Here is a 23,981-nt window from a genome sequence, read left to right on the forward strand (position 1 = left end):
GTGGGCATATTTCAATGGGGCCTCCCAAAACAACAGAGTAGGAGTTGGGCTGGTAATACACATAAACCAAAACAGGTACCTTAAAGCCTTAGTGGGTTTAGGAACTGGTACAAATAATTTCGCAGAGTTGTTTTCCCTTAAATTGCTTCTATGTTGGCTTATTCACAGGAACATCTTCACGATTCAGATCTTCGGAGACTCACTGAATGTTATAATAACGTTCAATGGACAAAGTAGATGTCAAAAATATATCTTATTATCTTTATTAGAAGAGGAAAAATAGTTAAAGTATTCCTTTAATGTTTTTTCTCTTTGCCACATCTACAGGGAACGCAATGATGCACCAGACAAGCTTTCTAAAGAGGGTCAGCAACAAGATATGGGCAATTGGAGAATAGCAAACGAGGGCCAGGGAGAGATCTGTGTGTCGGATCAGCCACCATATACATAGCCAACCTTTTCTATGGACTCTTCAGGCCTTTAACACAGCTTGATTTTTTGTTTTCAGCTGACTTTATGATGGATATCTCACATGACAGTGTTTTTTATGATCTTTTTAAAATTTTCAGACTTCTGATGGTCTTGTTTTCCTCCCTGTTTGGGTTGTTTTCCTCTATGAGGAGACTTGAGAAGTGGAAGCATCATTTTTTCCTTTCATGGAGACTTTCAGACATTGTATTAAACTGATATATACAATTTATTTTGAGCTGGGGACAGGGGTTGTTTTCCTCGATATGAGGAGGTCCATGCTTCAGATTAGTGGTTTATATTTTCCTTCATGTTTTTGGACAACACTGATAGTCACATCCTATCGAGCTCTATGATTTCCAAATCATACAGCAAAACAAATGCTTAGGCATATACTATGTAACTTTTTATTTTGGTTATAAAAAGTTCGATTTTTTCTTTGGAAAAAAAACATAATTTATATCAACTTTTAAAATGATCTCTCTATCTCTCTCTCTCTCTATATATATATATATATATGTATATATATATATATATATATATATATATATAAAGATATATGTATATATATATATATATATATATATATATATATACATATATCTTTATATATATATATATATATATATATATATATATATATATATATATATATATATATATATCTATATATATATATATATCTATATATATATATATATACATATATCTTTATATATATATATATATATATATAAAGCAAAAAAAAAATGTGTAATTATTTCAATTCTTATTATAAAATTAATACATGCGTTAAAAAAAATTGGGTTTTAATTAATTCAACTATTCTTAATCTCTTACTATTATCATTTCTGTCTCTTTTTAGGTATATTTTTTAGTCATTTGCAATCTAGAAAACATTTATTGCAATTGTAAGTTTAGGTTGTGTATTCTACACAATCCAAGTGCTCAAAGAGATTTTCAAGGAATTTAATCCATTTATACATTAAAAATGCAATATAAACAATTAAAAAAAAAATTGCACTCTAAAAGAGATTCACACATCAAGAGATTTGATTATTGCACTCTAAAAGAGATTCACACATCAAGAGATTTGATCCCTCTCAGAGCTTGATAGCCTACTTACAAGACTAAAAATTAAAGGGTTCAAAAGTTTATTAGATCACTAGGATTATGTTTTCAAGAGAACTTTGTATACTCCAATCATAGTCTATTGTTTAGAATCAGAGACATTAAATGGTCCTATAATTCCTTAAAAAGCACTTATGGTCTTCAACTTTGAGTTCCTAACTTTTGTAGGGGATCCACACTTTACAATTATAAGATAAAATTCAATTAGGAAGAAAATAAAATGCTAAAGTCATGTTGGATAACTAGAATTATGTTGATAAGAGCACTTTACAATATCCGAACACAAAAAATTGTTTGCATTAAATGCATCAAGAAATTTTGCATATCTTTAAAAATAACTTCCGTTTTCAACCTTTAGTGCCTAACATCTATAGGGAATCCACACTTTTTCAATGAAGGACATGAAAGTTCAAGAACTAACAATGACACTGAATAAAAATATTGATTTGTAGAACATAATTACAAATATAAATTTTTCTAATTAGCTAATCTAACTAAGAAATAAATGAATTTGCACAGAAAAACAGGTAGATGGTCCTACCTATTGACTTGTGCTACAAAGGAAAACTATAGTATAATTGCTTTTCTATGAGATATAACTTAGAATAACATCATTTATATTAAAAAAGGAATACACATGTTCACATTACAATTATAAAGATAGTATGTAGAGACTCAACACAGATCCACATATGCTCCATCATCAAACTACAATATACACCATCATATGGCCTTCATATTGGAGAATTTGAACAACTCTGCAATACATAAATTGATTGCTTCCTTGACCAATCTGGACCTACCTTTACTTTTTATAGAGGTTATATAATATAGGGCAAGGTGTATTAAACCATGAATAGCTCGGGAGGATTTTAACTTGTTAACTGTTTACATCCGAAAACAAGAGTAGAGCATAATACCATTGACAAACACAACTCTCTTTGACATGGTAACTACTTATATGTTTGCATAGGATATTTTCATGACATGGTGTGCATGAAAATATCCATGCCACTTGCTAAACCCTCGAAGTTAATTAAGTATTCAATTGTTGCTATGTTGTATGCATTTCCACCCTGCATTTGGTTCGAGCATTGACTGTGAGTTGGTGCCTTCCTTTTCCAGCACTAATCCATATTAATCCACCTAACAACAAAAACCATGTGGCATATTTCACTTGAGGGGTGCATAGATATGACAACTAACAATTTGGGTTACTAGATCTTTACTAGGTTACATGATTTGGCACTCACATTAGAAAAAGAAAGATCTAGATCTAATAACTCGTTAAAATAAAGGAAAAGCATTGAATTTAACAACATCAAACCTCATCAGCATGTGATGACCATAATGCAAATGATAGTGACAAAATGGGAATGATAATAGGTTATAAGAGGCAGTAGAGAGGGACAAAAATCACACTTATGATAATATTGAAGGCCTCAAAATGAAGGCTCAATGTCTTCCCCACACTAGACACTTTGCAAGTCCTCATGCAATCTTCGATGCATAACCAAAGCTGACCAAAGAGGTTCCTCAAAATGGATCGAAACTATGTTGTCAACACCTCCCTTATTATCATAATACAAGGGTATATTCACATATTTAAGCTTACTTGTCTCTCTAATCTAATTTACTATATTTATAATAATTGTAAACCTAATTTACATTTTAGATCTATGGGTTATGGAACACAACACATAACAAGTGAAAAAACTAATAAAACCATAATAGGACAAAACCATTTTATAGTGTGAACCCAAGGATGATAAAACCCACTCAAAACAATGATAATTAGTAGTTCAAAAAAGTTACAACTTCTAGACAATTTGGTCACCATTTAAATGCCCATAGATCAAACTTAGAACACCAAGGAAAAATACTCATAAGCCATTTAATTCACTAATTAGTAATCTCGAACATTGTCTCATATCATTGCAACTCTCAACCCTATTGTTGTTATGTTCTTGGTTTCCTACCAAATATTTAACTCTTTATAGTTTCCTTCAATTTCACTTCCTCACATGCTCTTTATTCATGCCAATCCAAAAAAGAATCTTCTTATTATACCTACTCAAGTCAATGCAATGGATGTTCTACTAAATGAAATCCAACCATGGGATTTGCAAATAAGTATAATTAGTAGACCTTTGATTAAGGGATAATAATAAGAACTCCTATTTTATGCTCTTATCACTCTTGTTATCTTATATCGATGTGAAGTTTGGGGATGAAGTATCTCTAGAGAATAATGAAGAAGGACAGATCAAATCAAAAATAAATTTATAACTTATAATAATATTATTAAAAGTGTGCACCTTATCCTATATTCCTTATAGAAACAATCCTCTCCCTCATTGAGTGTGTGGCCTAATATGCTTGACTTGATCATTTGAGGTTGATGACATATCGTCTTTCTTGTGATTCGATGCTAATTTTATAACCAAGTTATCAAATTCCAATAAATCAATCCTTTGATTCTATTGAATCAACAAATTCACAATGTCAATGTGCAACATGATACAATGGTGATCCAATTCATTGATATTAGAGTAGGCTTGCAAAAGAGTCTTCTTATTAAAATGAATTAGCTCTTTGAAACTTCTTAAATTGGATTCATTGATATCATTTTTGTCATTGTTGGGATGATTTTCTATCCAATATGGATGACCTCAATCCCTACTGCAAAAACTCTTTTGACTATGGCTTCTAAAGATTATCATTTTTGAGATATTTAGAGGAAGAAAGAACTTGAACAAGGTTAAGCAGTACAAACTTATATGCTTCCACAAAATTTCAAGAAATTTTTTAGTAGTTCTTGAACCTAAGGATGAATTCTAAAAATAATTGAAATAAGCATAGACACAACTATTTGAATACAAGAAAAGTAAGAGTTAACATAAATTAGAGAAGCCTTAAGATGAACCGATGTCTCATTCTATGCATTTTCCCACAAGTTTTTTGAGGTAACCTTCCTGAATTATTTCCTAGTGATTCTAGGATTAAGAAGATACAAAATGAAGGATGGAAAAACTAGAAGGGTTGAAAATAAAGAGATCCCACAAATGAAAATAAGTGACTGAGAGAAGGGAAGGAGCTAGTCTAATATGGCCAGACTCCTTCACCTAAACATTATCAAACCAATCAAAGGATGTTCCTAAACCAAAAGGACAAATTCTAGGTTTATGAAAGGGAATGGAGAGTTAAGAATCTTCAAATGGAGACATAAATTGTAGAAGTTGGTGTTTTTCCCCAAAAGCTATAAAATTCCCCTTAAAGAAAATCTTTCCAGATGTAATTGAGCCCTAAGTTTGCATACACAATGTTAATGGGAGGTCCAAGAGAATTAATAGGCATACCGAGGTTGTTATCCCCACCAAAAGTAGGATGTACAACTGCCCAATTCTAACACCTACACACTCCATTACTCTATTGATGAAACACATAGCATAATGGGACCCTTCAATAACCAAAACTAAAATTAATGAACACATGCGTAAGGGATACAAAGGATCCTTCAATTTCCCAAACTAATGCAAATGGAATGATGAACTATCTTCTCACTCGCGAGAGAATAAATGTGATTTGAAACCATCAATTTGAACTGAGAGCTATGGCATATAACATGTAGTTCTACCCCAAATTTTCAATAGTATTCCAATCTCAAGGTTTGGAGATTCGTTAGCCCACTTGTCTGCCACAAAGTTGAGGTGTCTTTTGACATAGAAATAGGAGGAATACATAAGGAAGTTGAAATCCTTTTTAATCCAAATGATAATATTTGTTAATTTCTTTCTCTTCAACATCACAAAGTATCCATGGCTTTTTATAATGGTTATTGAATCTCCAATAATTTTGAAAACAAGTTGACAATTTCCTCCTTTGTAATCAATATCCCTTACATGGTGAGTAAGCCTTTTCTTAGTTATAATAACTTGTCCTAATCCCTATGCAAATTTGGATACTATTTTTCTCCCAATATCAAGAATTATTAATCCCCTCATTCTTGTCACCTTTACATCCTTAAAGAAAATTTAAAATATATATTGCTAATATTATAAAAGTAGTGTTACATATTTTATTCATTTATGGTAATGAAAATTGTAAAATTTACAGGTCTTTAAAAAATATATAAAATTTATATAAATTAATATTTTTTAAATATGTGTTACAATTTTTTATTAGTTTTTGGTAATTAAAATTGTAATATTTATAGCCTTTTAAAATATGGAAAATTAAATACAAGATGTTAGGGATGCATGGGAAGATAGTAGATAGTTGGAAATGGGAGTATGTGCAAGTACATGTGAAAGAGAGGAGGGGGTAGAAGGATACAAGTCATCTTAGTTTCATCCCAACACATCATGACTCTCCATCACATGATTTCCAAGGTATTATTATTGCAAGAAGTCAAGGCTAACATATTCAATTAGGAAATTATGGGAGCAATAAGGTTCACAATTTGCTTGATTATGTATCAAAAATGTAGAATAGAGCTTAGAAGTTTTAGTGGCAATGTGGTAAACATTGGCTATTTAAATGGATGCTAGTAGTTACAACCAACTATGAAAGTATGCCACAGACGAGATGGGTATATGTAAATATGCCAATAGACAATCTAAGTATATATACCAAATTATAATGTGTAAATAACATGCAATTATATATACTGGAATATATTGGTTGTGTGTGTGTGTGTGAGAGAGAGAGAGAGATAATATTTTAATATGATATGGGTTAGCGAATTTTGTGGTCTAAGGTTTTTAGTTGCTACTGATTGAAAATTGGAAATTTTGGAAGATAAGGGATCAATAAGTAGTGGGTTAATCCTCTTAAATATCGAAGGTTTTTGTAGTTATTTACACCAGTGCTTAAGGGTTATACTATCTTGGATATAAAGTTTTGAGTTATAAGGATTAGGGTTTATGTTATGGGTTATAGGGTTTAGTGGATGGAGGTTAGGGATTATATGCATTAATATTGCGTATGGGATTGGTGTAAGATATTAGGGGTTGAATGGTGATATAATCTTAGTGGTTAGGGGTTATAGGGATCTAGGGTATATAGCGGTTAAGAGTGAAAGTTGTTCGATGTAAGGATTAATGGCTATGGAGTTTATAAGATGAGATTTACAAGCTAGATGCTTTATACTTATTGACAGTTAAAAGAATATGTGTGTTATTTGATATATAATTAAAAATGTATCATCACCCTAGCAATAAAGGGGTAAATGAGAGAGCTGAACCCACCTAAGAGTTTCTAAGTGAATATCCACTTACAAGTCAAAATATAAAGTCCAATAATTTAACTACATTTTTCTTGCTTGCATGAAGTATGGACCATTACAAAATAGAAGGTTTGTATCATCCTTTAATTCAAAGATAAAAGTGTAATAATATATAGCTTGAGGAGATGGGTAAAGACCATTGAAATGACCAATGAGGGCTCAATTTACAAAAATGGCACGACATTGTCTTCTAAGAATGGAAACTTTCCATGCATAAATACTTGATTAGTTATATAAACTTCTCGAAGAGCTCTTAACATTAGTGACATGTTTCATATGATGTGGTTGACCTTCAAATGTATAGTTACTTCTTATCTAAGCTACAAATAACATACTTTTCTTTTGCACTTCCTCTCACCTTGTATCTAATGAGGGGAGAATTGATAGTCGAATACCAATTTCAAAGTCATATCAAGTGAGCTTGAGCCATTGCCAAAACAAGAGATAGTAGTTATATCTTAGGGATAGATTCAACGAGAATCAGAGTTTGAGATGTAGCCAGAGACAAACTCATGTTCCATTAACACAATTTGGTGAGTGGTCGTCCCAAAACATCTAGCTGGTTTGTGGTCCTCCTTAAACCACCACTTAGTAGAAGACTTACTGCTCCTACTATACACAAATTTATGGTCATCTACAAACCACTATTTCAATAGTTTGTGGTTATCTTTAAACCATTATTAGAAATCACTTCCACTTTGTAGAAGACATCAACTTCTAGCCAAATTAAGAATTGTTCTAGGAATTGCTTCAAACCAAGTTCTAGACTTGGTGATTAGCCTTAAGCCACCATTGAAAGAAGATTGTGACTTCTACTACCTTTCTAGTTTGTGGTCTTCCTTAAACCACCACTAGTAGAAGAATTCGACTTTTGCTACCCCATTTGGTTTGTGGTCTTCCTTAAACCACTAGATTTAGAGATCATATCTAGGCGTTGATTGTTATTTACCTTCATATTTTAGTTCTCTTCTTGGACTCATGTACGCCTTTCAGATTAAGGCGAGTCCATGGTGGGGTGAATGTTGGAAACATGATCCTTAGGGGACAATGTAAATTGCAATATTCACTTGTGTGGAAATCGAAAAGCCACAAGTGAACATGAAGAGTTATGAAAAATCCAAGAGACCTCTTGGAATATGAAACCAAGTGTCATAATCTTATGTATTTATGTGTATCTTATGGATAGTGTTTGAATCTCATGTTTATCTAAAGTTTCAGAAGGGCCATTTGCAAACATGAAAATGGAACCATCTATGAAGTATCCAGTCAATGTAAAAAAAACAAAAAGTGTACCTCTTCTCAAATGTGATAATAAAGGGAGGGAGATGGTTACATGGTAATTTCGATGTATTTATTGCTATTATAGTGAAGATATACTAAATTGATTTCAATTTTACCATTATTTTTAAAATTTGATATACATCATCATATTTCTTAAAATGGAGAAAGAAAAAGTTTAAATTAATTTTGAAAAATTTAATATAATCAATTTAACCTTGAAAGTTCATTGGGTCTGGCTCAAAGGGTTGAAATAATAAATTATTTTGATCTCAATCCAAATTCAAATCTTATGATATGATTACTCTTGAGAATTAAAAACGTTAAACTAAAAAGAGTTATTGGAATTGAAAATATCAATATTTGAGATATGTAATTAAATTCAATTGCAAATTTCACCAAGAATTATAAAATAAGATCTTGATAATAATTTATAAAAAAAACTAAAAATTTCAATATTCATTAAATATAATATTTAATTTTAACTTACACTTTTGTAAATAATTAAGTTTATATATATATAAAAGATCAAATATGTAAAAAAAAAATATTTTATTTTATTTTTTCATATTTTTAAAAATCTTTTTGATATCTCTTTTTAAATTTATTTGTCCCCTCCTTCTATATTTTTAATACAATAATGTTAGATCCAATTACAACAAAGTTCCTTTATGTTATTAGGGAATCTGAATTTAGGTGAGAAGAATATAATTCCTCACACTCACTTGATAAACTAGCATATATTAGATAAATTTACATTTATATTGCATTTAAAAAAAAAAAATAGTTGCTTTTATTCAAAACACAATTAAATTGTTTAAAAATTATTGAAATTGTAAAATTAATGATTGAAATTGTACAATATAGTTTCATTAAAAATATATAACAAAATTCCAATAATAATTTTTTGAAAAAGATTCAAATCATATGATACGGTCTTTCTTTTAATAAATTTGTAAAAAATTCCATATTTTAAGAAAATACATTTAACAATTATTGTATTTAAACAACTTGATAAATAACTTTTCAGTTCAGCTTTTACACATTTCAAACAAACTTGAAACCTTAAATTAAAATATTCATACAAATATTTATATTAGTGTAATAGCTAATATAATTCCTTTCCAATACATTTTACATTTTTTATTCGAAAAGTAATTAAAAAATTCATACAAATTCATAATAGCAGAGAAATATAAAAAATAAAAATTTTACTCATTTTTAAAACAATTTCATATTCCTATAACAAAAATAATTTTAAAAGATCATTCGTTTTAAAAAAATCCATGAAACACCCAAAGAAGAAAATCAAAACAAAAGATACATTAAACGCTCCAATATTATGGCAGCATAATCAATTTGTATACCATAAAATCAATCACCGAAAAAAAAAAAAAAAAAAATACAGAGATCATTGTGGTGCAAAAATAGGCCGTTTTTGTGAGTGGATAAAATAAAACGTGAAGAACTCTACATGCGGTTGATTTCTCCAGGTAATTAGTGCAGTTGCTTGACTTAATCCCCACTTTCATTGCTGGTTGGACATTAAACATTTCCAACGACAACATCGGAATAAGGATTTCCCGTAATTGTAAGCTCTCAGATCAAGGATATCCTGAAAAAAGTGCTCCAAAGCTCCAGTTCTTGCACCGCGCTGCCGTAAGGGAATGAAGACATCGAAGGAATGATGATATATTTTCCTCTCCGGATGGTTTACACAACTCTTTTCCTCTCCATATGGTTTACACATAGCTCTTTTCCTCTCTGGATGGCTTACACATGACGCTTCCCATTTCCAGCGAGTTCAGTTCATGAAACAGAAATGGTCTATGAAGGACTGCAGCAGCCAGACATCGCTAAAACAACAATCTTGCTAATTGAGACAAACACCTCCACATCAACAATTAGAAACACTTCCAGAAAGCCGACCTCCAGGTATTCATGAAGAGCTCTGGCAAGTGGTCAAATTTCAAAAGTTCAAATAGGAGGCACTACATTAGTGAAGTGATGTATGGCCATTCCATTTGTACAAACTTTAATGACTCTACCACCGAATACTGCTTGGTCAGTTGGGGCGAGTCCCTAAGGAATACAGATACAGATGTGAAGTGATTACGAGCAGGGGATGGAATACGGATACAGACGTCAAGTGATTGCAAGCAGGGGATGGGGTCTCCGTGTTTATGTAAACGGACGGCAACGAACGATAACGAGGCGTAGAGGGGCCCAACTGACCACGTCGACAAGTCCAAAGAACCTGCAATCGAGATAAGCTCAACAGAACTTTTCTATGGTGTATTAGGTGGGATTGGCCAATTCGGCATTATAACCAAAGCTAGGGTGGTTCTACGATGCGCTCCCCATATGGTATTAAATGTGTTCTATATATTCAAACCTATAGATATTTTTTACGACGGTTTTTTCCTTAAGGTAGGTCGCAAGTCTGCAGTAGGTATTCAGACTTGCGTTTGGATGACACCCCCTTCACAAGATATTTACATGGTGGAGGTTGACGTGCATGTGTAGATTATTTTAAAGCATTTTTACTCAGAAATCTTCATCAATTTTATCATGTTAGCATGAGGAACTAGACATCTAACAAGGTGCATTGCAGGCGAGGTGGATGAGGCTCCTTTACACGGACTTTAAGTACTTTTCTCGCGACTTCTCTCTCATCATCACCAAAAGTAATCCATTCCGGTAACCAATATGTGATGATATTTCTATTGTGGGCCTATGGTACAAAAGTGCTACATATGAGGAGTTGTGGGGGCCAATCCTTAAAGAAGAAAAGCATGACATCAACTCAAAATTAGTGGAGTTGAAACAAACAATGGAGGTGTCTAGATGCACAATGATGTTTGATGGTTGGAAAGATAAGAAGGGTAGGACCCTTCTAAATTTCTTGGTACATTGTCCTAAAGGTACCATGTTTATTAAATCAGTGGATGCATCAATACATATCAAAGATGCAACATTGATATGTGATTTGTTAGATGGGTTCATCCTGGATATTGTGCAGAATGTGGTGCAAGTCATAACAAATAATGCAACTAATTATGTGTTTGTTGGAAGGATTCTTATGGAGAGGTACCACACATTGTTCTAGACTCCATTTGCAAAACGTTATATCGATTTGATTCTTGAGGATATGGGGAAACTCTCTGTCATCAAGCAAGTAATTGGTATGGCTAGGAGCGTCTCCAAATTTATATATAACTATGATTTTGTTCTTAGCCTCATGAGGAGATACACTAAAAATAAGGATTTGTGACATACTGCAATCACACATTTTTCCACCAACTTTATTACTCTTCAGTCTTTGCTCCGATGCCAGTTTGAGTTGAAGAAAATGTTTGTTTCTCATGAGTGTCATGATTGTAGATACAATAGGAGACATGATGGGAGATCCATTTCAAAAGTGGTGTACACTAACACATTTTGGCAAGGAGTAGAAGAAGTATGCTTAGTTAGTGAACCTATAGTAAATGTTTTGAGATTGCTAAATGGGGACAAACCTACAATAGCTTATTTGTATGAGGCCATGTATAGGGCCAAGGAGGCCATTCGTGCTTATTATGTAGACCAATGTTCTGTTGGGCTCAATACACAGATGATGTTATGGCATGTGATTGATATTCGATGGACAAGGATGCTTCATCAACCCATTCATGTAGCAACACTCTTCCTCAACCTCGCATTTTCATACAAATGAGGCTTTGATTTTGATGGGGAGGTGATGGAAGGACTCCAATCCTGTATTCATAGGATGGTACGTGATTATGAGCTTCGTAGCAAAATCAATCGTGAGATACAATTTTATCAAGATTTTTTTGGCCTATTTGGATTTGATGATGTTATTAGGGAAAGGACGCTCTTCATGCCACGTAAGTGACAAGTCATGACTCATTAGAATTTTAAATTTAAAGTTTATTTATTTATAATTCTAGATTTTTAAAATTCAATTATGTTTTATTTGAAAGTTTAATTATGTTTTACGTTTTTAACTTTTTTATTTCTTTCATTTTTTGTAGATATTTGGCAGTGAAACTATGGTGCAAGGGCACCAAATCTACAGAAATTGGCCATAAGAATCCCGAATCAAACATGTAGCTCTTTAGGGTGTGAGTGCAATTGGAGTGTTTTTGAGAAAATACACTCAAAAAAGCGCAACAATTATAACTTTTAGCTTTAGCCTTCAATTGAACAATTAAATTTATTTTAATTTTAATTTATGACCCTCAGTTGTCAAGAGTCAAGACTCATTAATTTTTTTGACACTCTTACAGGTTGGATTTCTCGCTCCTCAATGATTTAGTGTATGTGCATTACAATCTCCGACTTCGAGTGAAGAAAATAGAAAAACCAATGGATCGAGATGTGATTTCCTTAGATAATATTTATGTATTGTCTCAATGGAGGGTGGAGTCTAAGGTGCCCATCTTGGAGGAGAAGGAGGAGGAGGAGGAGGAGGAGGAGGAGGAAACTGTGTGAGAGTCAGCGTTAGCACCATCTGCTATAGATATAGTAGATATAGGAGAGCACAACTCCATACCCAACAATCATTATTTGACATTAGTTGCAGGGTCAGAGCCTTCTACTGCTAGGGGCAGGCCTGGAAAATAACCCATCATGTTTTCCCATAAAGTGGTGAGAGGGAATTGATCTCAAATAGCTAGCTGCTAGTTTTATTTCTTTTTCTACATATAACTCATGATGATGATATACTTTTATATATGTGTGTCCTTGATTGGACAATTATCAGGGATCATCAAGATAAGATTTGGTATCGCCTTTGATGTATTATTTTTATTTTACATCCACTACATCATATATATCAGTTCTTTCTTCATGTTTATATGTCAATGTGTTTATTTCATGTTGTTCTTGCTTTATATGTTTAAAAATATGAGAAAAAAGTGATTATATTATGCATTTTTTATGTTTGTCGATATTTTTGCCGATATTACCAATAAAATGTTTTTTGGACCCTTGCTAATATTTTGCGATAACAATATTTTCAAAACTGTTTTGATTTTTGAGATAACACAAAATAAATTAAAAAAAATGTTATATTGCAATTTTGGTTATTACATTGAAATATATTTAAATAATAATAATTAAACATATAAGTAACTATAAGAAAATATGAAAAATATAAATACTAATTGTAATTTATAATTTATTTAGCATATAAATTATTTAAAATAATTATTGATATTAATAACTATTCTAAATATATAAATTTAAATAATAAATATTTAAAAATATAATATTTAATATATAGTTAATGCTATGTATATCGAATTAATGTTTATGCTATGCCTATCAAACTAAAAATTAGTTTATAAATTTTATAAAATATGTTAAAGAACAATTCCAATAGTATATTATTTATTTGAGTTTTAATAAAAAAAAATGAGAATAAGAATATTTATATATCTACGAATGTGAAATTTATATAAATGTAAATAACATTGTTAAATATTAGTTATGATTCAATGAATGTAACATTGTGATAATTGTTATAATAATTTTATTTTAGTTTGATAATTATATAGAAATGGAGTTGTTTTTAGTGTGATTTTTTGGAGTTTCTGGGGTAGGAATTTGACTGAAAAAATTGAGGTGAAATCTTGATTTGTGTCATTTAAATTTGTTTTTTGATTTTATATATAGATTTAGTGCCCTGAAAAACCCTTAAAACACTTATATTATGTAGGAGATACCCATCAAATTTACAACACATATTATGTAGGAGTTACCCATCAAACTTATAATTTTAATAAAAAAATTAAAAAAAAATCACAAAATCCAAAAATAAACTTCCAAAAAAATAAAGTGTATAAAAATAAACAATCCATAAATTCTAACGTTCAGAACGGCATGGGAACTAGCTGGGTAGCAGATACAGCATTTAAAATGCAAACCAATTGAAGAAGGTTCGTACTAGAAGGGGGATGGCAGAGTTGTCATTTTCCTGTAAATGGTAGATTTCTAAATATTTTAGTATACACAAATGTCAGAGTTGTCATTTTTCCGGTGGATTGTAAATTTCTAGTTTGATAGTTTGAATATCAAATATGTATGAGCAAAATTAAAATATGAATGAACAAAGTTAACCTTCTGACTTTACTTATAATTAAAATATTCTGTAACATTCGGCATCAGAAAGCTAAGCCTTATGAAATTTTGTTGTTCCCCAAGTCTGTTATCTTCATTGTAGATTTTTGTGATTTATATTATAATAATATTATTTTTAGAGTCTGTTATCTTCATTGTAGATTTTTGTGATTTATATTGATAATAATATTATTTTTAGATTATCATATTTTTGAGATTTGATTAATATTTTGAATCAATTAATGTGTATGAATTTTTATTTTAAGAATAAACTATATTAGTTGATTAAAAATATTAATGAAATCAAAAATATTAATGAAATTTCGAAAATATATTATGAATTTTTATTTTGAGAATAAATTATATTAGTTGATTAAAAATATTAATGAAATCTAGAAAATATATGATTAATCAGAAAAACAATATTATTATAAATATAGATCACAAAAATCTAAAATTGATATTGTTCTATCTAATAAAAATAAAGAACTTGCAAGAACAACAAAATTTCAAAATTAATTAGTTCTAAATGTTTACCAAATTCTAAAAATATAATTAATCAGAAAAACAATACTATTATCAATGTCTGCGTTCTGTATCATTACTTCCGTGATCCGGATGACCGTCGCAGATTTGTTTGTACTTTTTATCATCATAAGATATGAGGTCAGCTATATAGATATGCATGAACTCAGGAGAAAAATATGTGAAGGGTGCCGCCGTTATGGACCATCGGCACCATCTGAATCAGATTTTATGCCATGTCCACACAGAGGACAAACATCATCGTATTTTATTGTAACGAAATTGAAAATCTAATCGTGCCGGAGTCACCGCGTGGCTACAGCTGATGCTATAGCGCGTCTTTAAATTGCGGCCAATAAGCATTAGCTGTTGGGGGAGATCTTTCTGTTGTTGGGTCCTGAATCGTGATCCATTGTTTGCCTTTCTGGCTCCATGAAGATGACAGGACGGGCACAATCAACTTTTATTGCTGGATCGGATAGTCTATGCATGTAGTTGCAGTTGAGAGTGATAACAAATCAAGAAAAATATCATTTAAAGTTGTTGTGTTAAGTGTGAGTATAGAGTTGAGGAGGGATATTATCATGGGTTCTGCAATGAGAATGATGGTTGTGATGATACTTACTCTCAACATGGAGAGAACAACCTGCAACTGTAAAGAAAACGATTACACTATTCCATGCTCCTCGGCCCTGTCCGAAGAAGATTGTCAATCTCTGGTTGGGCTACGCTTCAACGATTCAATCTCCATTCATGAAATTGCAAGAGCAGCCCGTGATTTTGGAGGCATTTACTACCAAAGGCCAGCAGCCGTTGTATATCCTGAATCGGTGGATGACATCATTAGAGTTGTAAGAACAGCGGCTATGTCTGATCATCTGACCGTGGCTGCGAGAGGAAATGGGCATTCAATCAATGGACAAGCTCAAGCTTTACACGGAATAGTTGTGGACATGATGTCTGCCATGAAAGGAATTCAGATTTTTCATGGAATGGGAGAGGAAACTCAGGCTTATGTTGACGTGTATGCAGGGGAATTATGGGTGGATGTCCTCAAGGCCACTCTCAGAGAGGGGCTTACTCCCCGTTCATGGACAGATTACCTCTTTCTCTCTGTTGGGGGTACTCTTTCTAATGGTGGTATTAGTGGCCAAGCTTTTCGTTTTGGGCCACAAATAAGTAGCGTGTTGCAGCTGGAAGTCGTCACAGGTAAATGCATCAGCACTCCCCTAGCAATCCTCCTGTTTCTCGTACTATTCTTCTAAGAGAATTGCATTACAAAAATGGTTAACTCTTTGATCCTATTAACTCTTTGATCCTATGGATCTTTCATATAAGTCTGAGTTAACTCCCTGGGCCTCTCATATAACTGAAAGGTTAGTTCAATTGGTGATATTTTTTTCCCTCTAGGTTCTAATAACACCCACCATCCAGTAGACTGTACCTGATTGGTTCAAAGGAGAATTCTAATAATGTCTATCTAGTCAACTGTACCGCAGAGAGCAGAATTCTAATAATACCCATCTAGTCAACTGTACCGCAGAGAGCAGAATTCTAATAATACCCATCTAGTCAACTGTACCACAGGGAGCCTGACCCTGACCTTGAGTATGATTGAACCCACACCTTATGCTTGAGAGCCAGTGAGGGTTTGAATCAATTTTGTTTCTCATGATGGACTCAAGGAGAATTCTAATAATACTCACCTAGTCAACTGTACCACAGGAGGAGCTTGACCCTGATGGATTCAAGGAGAATTGAACCGGCACCTCATGATAAAGAACTACTGAGGGCTTCAACTAACTATGAGGGCTTCAACCAATTGGGCTTCTGATGATGGACTCAAGAAGAAAACTAATAATACCCACCTAGTCAATTGTACCATAGGGAGCCTGACCCTAACCTTGATGGATTCAAGGAGAATTGAACCGGCACCTCATGACAAAGAGCCAATGAAGACTTCAACCAACTGGGCTCCTCATGACAAAAGGCAAAAGGCTAGCGACTAACAAAAAGTTAGTGACTTGGCACAGAGCTTCAACCAACTTGCCTAGCCTATTATTGGATAGAAGAAAATGAATTCATTAGAGGCTTGAATTCCCTAAAATACCTTCCACATTCAACCCCTCCCATGAAGTTTGAACCAACTAGTATACACATCATGAATTGGTGATATTAATGTGGTTCATATTGAACTTTTATCTAATGATTTATATATGTGTTTTGTGACATTGTTTTAGAGACCTTAAATTCTTATTAAGCTGATTACAATTCATACTCATGGGAAAAATGCAGGCGTTGGAGAAGCAATAACCTGCTCTGGAGAGCAGCAGGAGGAACTTTTCTATAGTGTATTAGGTGGGCTTGGCCAATTCGGCATTATAACCAAAGCTAGGGTGGTTCTGCAACGCGCTCCCCATATGGTATTAAATGTGTTCTATATATTCAAACCTATAGACTAGTATTTTTTACGAGGGTTTTTTCCTTAAGGTAGGCTGCAAGTCTGGAGTAGGTATTCAGACTTGCGTTTGGATGACGTCCCCTTCACAAGATATTTACATGGTGGAGGTTGACGTGCATGTGTAGATTATTTTAAAGCATTTTTACTCGGAAATCTTCTTCAATTTTTTCATGTTAGCACGAGGAACTGGTCATCTGACAAGGTTCATTGCAGGCGAGGTGGATGAGGCTCCTTTACACGGACTTTAAGTACTTTTCAGGCGACCAAGAGATCCTCATTTCTCTCCCCGATGACAAATCTTTTGATTATATCGAGGGCTTCGTGGTGGCCAACAGCAACGATTCCACTAACGGCTGGCCTTCACTGTCACTATCACTATCCACTGACACCTCCCTCAATTCATTACTAATCTCTCCAAATTCAGGCCCAGTTCTGTATTGCCTAGAGGTGGCCTTATATTATCAAAATACCACTGACTTCACAGCATTGAATAAGGTGATGATATCACGGTTTTTCGCCATAAAGTATTCAATTCTCAATGCTTTATTTTCACGGCAGTCTAGTAGCACAGACGCTTAATTTCATTGGCAAAACTATTTGCAGAAAATCGAGAGCATGCTGACTTCTCTGAGTTACCTAAGAGGCTTGAATTACGCCATTGACATATCATATTTTGATTTTCTTAACCGTGTACATGGCGAAGAGATCTCAGCCAGAGCAACTGGATTGTGGGATGCGCCTCATCCCTGGCTAAATCTGTTCATACCAAAGTCTCAAATTGCACGTTTCGATAACAAGGTTTTGAAAGAGATTCTTAAACATGGCATTGGAGGACCTATCCTACTTTATCCTCTTAACAAAAACAAGTAAATATATATTTCTTTAGGTTCAATTTTTTTTATGAGTCTATATTCAATTTTGATAACGAATTTATTAGAATGGATATCTTTGCACATCATACTAAACTATAAAATGATAAATAAACTATAGAATGAGCCTCTTCGCTAGAAAAATTAATTAAGTGTTCTATTTCTAATACATTTTACTGAAATAAAATGTGTGTTCTGTGTTGCAGGTGGGATCCTCGTATGTCTACGGCCGTGCCCGACGAGGATATTTTCTACCTGGTGGGACTTTTACGTTTTATTCAACCAAATCCAGGAGCCCCAAATTCTCTGGATAGCGTGCTAGCGGAGAACGAGGAGATTCTTGGAATATGCGAAAGAGAGGGCATTGAAATGAAGCAGTATCTTCCCCATTACAAGACAAAAGGAGAGTGGAGGAGGCATTTCGGTAAGAAGTGGGACCAAATCGTGGGGATGAAACGCAGGTTCGATCCTCGAGCGATTCTTGCACCTGGCCAAAGAATATTTTCCAGATCCTGAGAAATGCTAGTTACTGACCTTGTATCACGAAAAATCACTGCTGCTAGATATATCCTCCAAACTTCAAAGTACTCTTTGTTTATGGTGTCCGGGATTTCATGGCTCCTGGAAAGTTGTGTATTTCGAAGTTTAATAAAGAAGTGTTCTGTATTTTGTTGTCGAACATGACGATTGCATTAGATACGGAGATTCTTCTGTCGGATAAATTGAAAAGTAGGTTGTACCACTTTTCCTTTTTGAAACCAGAGTTCTGTCGGATAAGTTGAAAAGGAGGTTGTCCCACTTTTGCTCTTTGAAACCAGACAGACAATATCATATCTGCTTGATTCCTCTCAAGATATTTTAAGCTCTTCACTTGTTTTGAAATCAAATATATAAATATTTTTAAGATGAGAGGCCCACAAATGCTGGAGACAAAATGCTCGTCGGATAAACTAAATATTATCTAGTTATCTCATTAAAATGAACTATCCACGATGTCAAACACACAAGAAACCGTAGTCTCCATGTTTTGACTTTTTTTCCTTCTTATTTCTTTTCATTTTTTCCCTTCATCTTTGAAAAATAATAAATCTAAGTTGTGCAATTCGTAAAAATTAAATGTTTTAAAGATTCGATTTATTAATGAATTTATAAACCTATTTTTAAAATAAGAAATTATAATGTTATTTAAAATTAAATCATAATCTTATTCAAAATTGTATTGCTTCATTTAAGCCACAAGATCAAAATATATTTTGATTTAGTGGATTGATAGTATATGTTTTTTTTTTTCAAATCAACATATAACTACCAAATTATAACATATAACAATCAAGAAAACCAAAGTATATCATATAACAACCGAGAAGAGATATACTCATTACTTAAGGGCATAGTGCCTTGGGAGATACCATGATCAACACTTCATTGCAGGATCTTACCCACGAGACTTCAAAAGTAAATTAATCTTTAGAAATATCTATCTCCTATCTAAAAGTGTCTCTACTAGCTCAATGTTCCGTGTTCTGAGATCCAACAATGTGAGAGTATATGAGCCATTCAAACAAGGCACAACTCTGATGAAGGAAAATCTTCTTGTGAACGGGATAACAAGTTAAGGTCGAATTCTTTACTTATATCCCCTTACAACTTGGATTGATGTCCACCCTAACATTTGGTTGGAAGTGGACATGCATCACAAGCATGCGATTACAAGGCTCTTATGAATACGTTATACTTGCTTTAGGAGTTATTCATGTACCTTGATCGAAGTGAAAATTATGTTGCTATGGTTCTAATTGTGGAACCCCTCATGTTTGTGCATCCTTCTAATGTTCTTACTTGAGGGGAAACTCTATGTCATGCTTCTATCCTAACTCTTTTAATGTGGAACGATGTGATCCTAATGTTGGTGCTTGTGTTATTGATTGTAGAAAGGAGTTGGGGGGATTTTTTGCATGCTGAGGTATGTGGATTTTGTGTGATTTGGATTTGATGCATGTCTAATTCATTGAGGATGAAACATATCATTTGCATCACGAGAGAGCCCTGTCAAGATGCTTGAATAATTTCAATGGGAGAGGTTATATTCCTCTTAGAAAGCCTCAGAATTTCAATGTTAATGTTGGGTTGGGCTTGCTGTGTAGAAACATTTGGCACACTCTAGGTCTTTATTTAGGCGGCTCATTCACCTTGGCCTCTGAGGCACCTCCAGGAGACTTGATTTTGTTTAGGAAGTTTGTCCACTGCAGGTTTGAAGAATGTCTTAGAATCAAGTGGGTCTTTTGCTTCTCTATGTGATGCGTAAACTATTTTGGATATTCCACTCGATAGTTCGTCACAACTGATATGATAATATTATATTAAAAATTTGAGATTTTACACTATTACAGTTTTATTTAATTTCTAGATCTGTAGATTTTACTGTAATTAGTGCATACATGCAAATGAAACTTATACAGAAAAATAAGATTGCACACACATAATACATAAGATATGCTCTTTGGGAAACCCTTTCGAGAGAAAACACAGCTAGAAGGTGAAGTATCTTTGCTCTCTTTCTCTGTATGGAAATATGACTGCAAGTACAAAGAAGTAATGCATGTGGCGGTGGGTTGCTACAGTGCACAAATCCTCTGTGTGTGATCTACTTCCTATCTCTCCTAGCTATCTTTGCTCAACTATGGAAAAAAAGCTCTCGAAAGAATGGAACGCCTCTTCCTCCTAGTGTCCCAGTTATAACACAACCTGATAGCCTACTAGTGGTTAAATTTAGCTACATAAACTCTTAACTAGAGTTACAAAATAGACTCTTCTAGAGTCGTCGTTATGCAACCAGCTCACAAAATAGAAGAAAAGATAGATGAATGCCTTCAAAATCAGCCTCTTCGAATGGGAAACCTTTTTTACATTACACAAATGAACAATTCTTGGATGATACAAATGACTAAACCTCCTTTCTATATATAGGAGTATAAGGGGTCACAATATAATCAAAACCGACATAATAGTAATAACATAAGGGCACAAAAATAACAATAGTGGGTTTCTATGGATTACACTAATAACAATATGGGGACAATAGGGGCACAATAATAACAATAAGGGGTACAATGACAATAGTAATGGGGGAATCACTAGTATTATAGGGACTTAGCATGCCCCTCTCCTTCAGAAAAGCATTGCCCTTAATGCTTGAGTAGTTCTGGATGTTTATGTATAAAATTCTCATCCTCCCATGTTGAATCTTCGGTGGATAAGTTCTTCCACTTGATGAGATACTCAGAAATTGATCGATTTCATAGCTATCAAGTTATTGTTTCTGTGACTGTTTCAGGTTCCAATATGATTTTTCCTTCCTCGTCAAGTTCTGGAAATATTGTTTGAACTGAGAGCTTGTCACCTATAACTTTCTTTAAACATGAAACATGGAAAACTGGGTGCTCTCGGGAAGCTGCAGGAAGCTCCAATTTGTATGCCATAGTGCCAATCTTTTGCAACACCTTGTACGGACCATAATACTTTGGTGATAATTTAGTATCCTTCTTAGCTTGCTTGAGGGACATTTGTTTATATGGTTGTAGCCGTAGGAATACCTAGTCACCTACATCAAAACTTATTTCGTTGCGATGTTGATATTCCCGTTGTTTCATTTTATTCTGCGCCAACGTGAGGTTATTCTTTAAGAGTTGGAGAACTTGTTGTTGATGCTCGATGTGATGTTCCACTACTTGAACCTTAGAGTTTTCTCTTAAATATGATGTGATGGATGGTGGATGATATCCATAAAGTGCCATAAATGGGGTCATTTTTGCTGCAGTATGGAAGGAAGTGTTATACCACCATTCAGCCAGAGGCAACCATTTGACCCATTGTGTCTGTTTATCAGATACAAAGCAAAGAAGATATCCTTCCAAACATTTGTTTACTATTTTAGTTTTCCCATCAGATTGAGGATGATAAGATGAGCTATGAGCTAACTGAGTACCGAGAGAAGAAAATAATTTTGTCCAAAATTTTCCAGTTAAAATGGGATCTTTGTCGCTTACAATAATCTTTGGGTTTCCATGTATCTTTTGAATTGTTTCCATAAATGTAGTAGAAATTGTATTGCCTTTAAATGGATGTGATAATGCATAAAAGTGTGCATACTTGGTAAGTCTGTCAACTACCACCATGATGACACTGTTTCCTTCGGACTTGGGTAAACTTGTGATAAAATCCATTGAAACCTCCTCCCAATGTTGGCTTGGAATGGATAAAGGTTGTAATAGACCTGGGGTCTTAATTGTTTCAACTTAATTTTGTTGGCAAACCAAACATTCTGCTACAAACTTTTGAATATCCGATTTAAGACCATCCCAAAAAAATTCCTTCTTAACCCTGTGGTAAGTTTTTAAAAATCCTGGGTGCCCTCCTAAGGGAGAAGTGTGAAATTCGATAAGAATCTTTTGTTTGAGTTGGGAATTCTTACATAGGTATAAGTGATATTTGTACCATAACAAATCATTTTTCCAGCTAAATGTATCAGATGTATTCGGATCTTGTTGTATCTTTTGAATGAGTGCCCACACTTCTCCGTCATTCTTCCATTCATCCCTTGCTTCGTTTATCCAATCTGGTTGGATAATAGAAATGGCGCACAACAATGCTTCCACATCCTCATCCTTTCTTGAGCGCCACAACATTTTGCTTCCCTTTTTTGTAGATGATTTCAAAGTCATAACCCAACATCTCTGTGACCCATTTTTGCTGCTCTTCAAAGGATAATATTTTTTCTAAAAATTATTTAAGACTATCATGATCCGTTTTTACCTTGAAGTGTCTTCCCATTAGGTAGGGTCGCCATTTCTTAAGTGCATGTAGTATTGCCAACATTTCCTTCTCATAAATATCTTTGCGTAAATACTTTCCTTTGATTGGACGACTTTCGAAAACAATGGGTCTTTCATCTTGCATTAAGAAAGCACCAATTCCATTTCCTGAAGCATCACATTCCACAATAAAGGTTTTTGTGAAGTCTGATGTAGCTAAGATCAGTGCTTGGCACATTGCCTCTTTAAGATGTTCGAAGGCCTTTGTTGCTTCTGGAGTCCATGAAAATGCATCTTTCTTCAATAATGTTGTTAGAGGTTCTACTATTCTCCCATAATTCTTAACAAAATTGCGATAATACCCTATCAACCTGAGAAATCCTCGTAGATGCTTTATGGATGTGGGGATTTTCAATTTCTTAATGTCTTTAATTTTTCTAGGGTCTACCCTAACACCTTCATGTGATACAATATGACCCAGATATTCCACCTCTTGTACTCCAAAGAAACATTTGGAGCTTTTTGCATATAAGTGTTTCTCCTCCAATAGTTTGAGCACCCTGTAAACATGTTAAACATGATCCTTCCAAGACTTGTTGTAGATTAGTATATCATCAAAAAATACTAACACAAATTTTCTAAGGAAGGGTTTGAAAATGGAATTCATCAAACCTTGAAATGTAGAAGCTGCGTTGGTAAGGCCAAAAGGCATGACCAAAAATTCATAATGACCCTCATGAGTTCTAAATGTTGTTTTCATAATGTCCTCAGTCTTCATTCTGATTTGATGATATCCTGAATGAAGATCCAACTTGGTGAAGTAAATTGATCCATGCAATTCATCCAATAATTCATCAATGATAGGAATGGGAAATTTAGCTTTAATAGTGAGCTTGTTGAGCTCCCTATAATCCTGACACATGCGCCATGATCCATCCTTCTTGTGCACCAATACCACTGGAGCAGAGAAAGAACTTTGACTAGGTTGAATTATACCAGCCTCTAGCATTTTTGCAACCATACATTCA

At 33.6% G+C, this 23,981-nt stretch overlaps 2 protein-coding genes across 2 annotated transcripts in view; one reads left to right on the forward strand and one right to left on the reverse strand.

Moving 5' to 3' along the window:
- Positions 1-2,721: 2,721 nt before the first annotated feature.
- Positions 2,722-23,981, reverse strand: part of LOC149219434 (uncharacterized) — a 502,009-nt gene continuing 480,749 nt past the window's right edge. The window contains exon 8 of the mRNA XM_089384368.1: positions 2,722-2,745. Coding sequence (XP_089240494.1) covers positions 2,737-2,745 — 9 coding nt within the window. The 3' untranslated portion in view covers positions 2,722-2,736. The remainder of the gene's footprint in view (positions 2,746-23,981) is intronic.
- LOC149219435 (cytokinin dehydrogenase 7-like) lies at positions 15,388-18,713 on the forward strand. Its single transcript, XM_089382593.1, has 5 exons — positions 15,388-16,021; positions 17,108-17,235; positions 17,487-17,768; positions 17,877-18,139; positions 18,349-18,713. Exons 1-5 carry the CDS (start codon positions 15,397-15,399, stop codon positions 18,656-18,658), a joined length of 1,608 nt encoding a protein of 535 aa, XP_089238719.1. The 5' UTR covers positions 15,388-15,396; the 3' UTR covers positions 18,659-18,713.

The sequence above is a fragment of the Pinus tabuliformis genome, chromosome Q, assembly GCF_031772625.1.
Source record: "Pinus tabuliformis cultivar Carrire ecotype Pingquan chromosome Q, CPIR1, whole genome shotgun sequence".
NCBI lineage: Eukaryota > Viridiplantae > Streptophyta > Pinopsida > Pinales > Pinaceae > Pinus > Pinus tabuliformis.

Excerpts from the sequence above, each read along its gene's own strand:
- LOC149219435 (XM_089382593.1), top strand. The coding sequence starts at position 15,397 with ATGGGTTCTGCAATGAGAATGATGGTTGTGATGATACTTACTCTCAAC. Across the intron at positions 16,022-17,107 it reads GCAGCTGGAAGTCGTCACAG|GCGTTGGAGAAGCAATAACC; the intron begins GTAAATGCATCA and ends GGAAAAATGCAG. Across the intron at positions 17,769-17,876 it reads ACTTCACAGCATTGAATAAG|AAAATCGAGAGCATGCTGAC; the intron begins GTGATGATATCA and ends AACTATTTGCAG.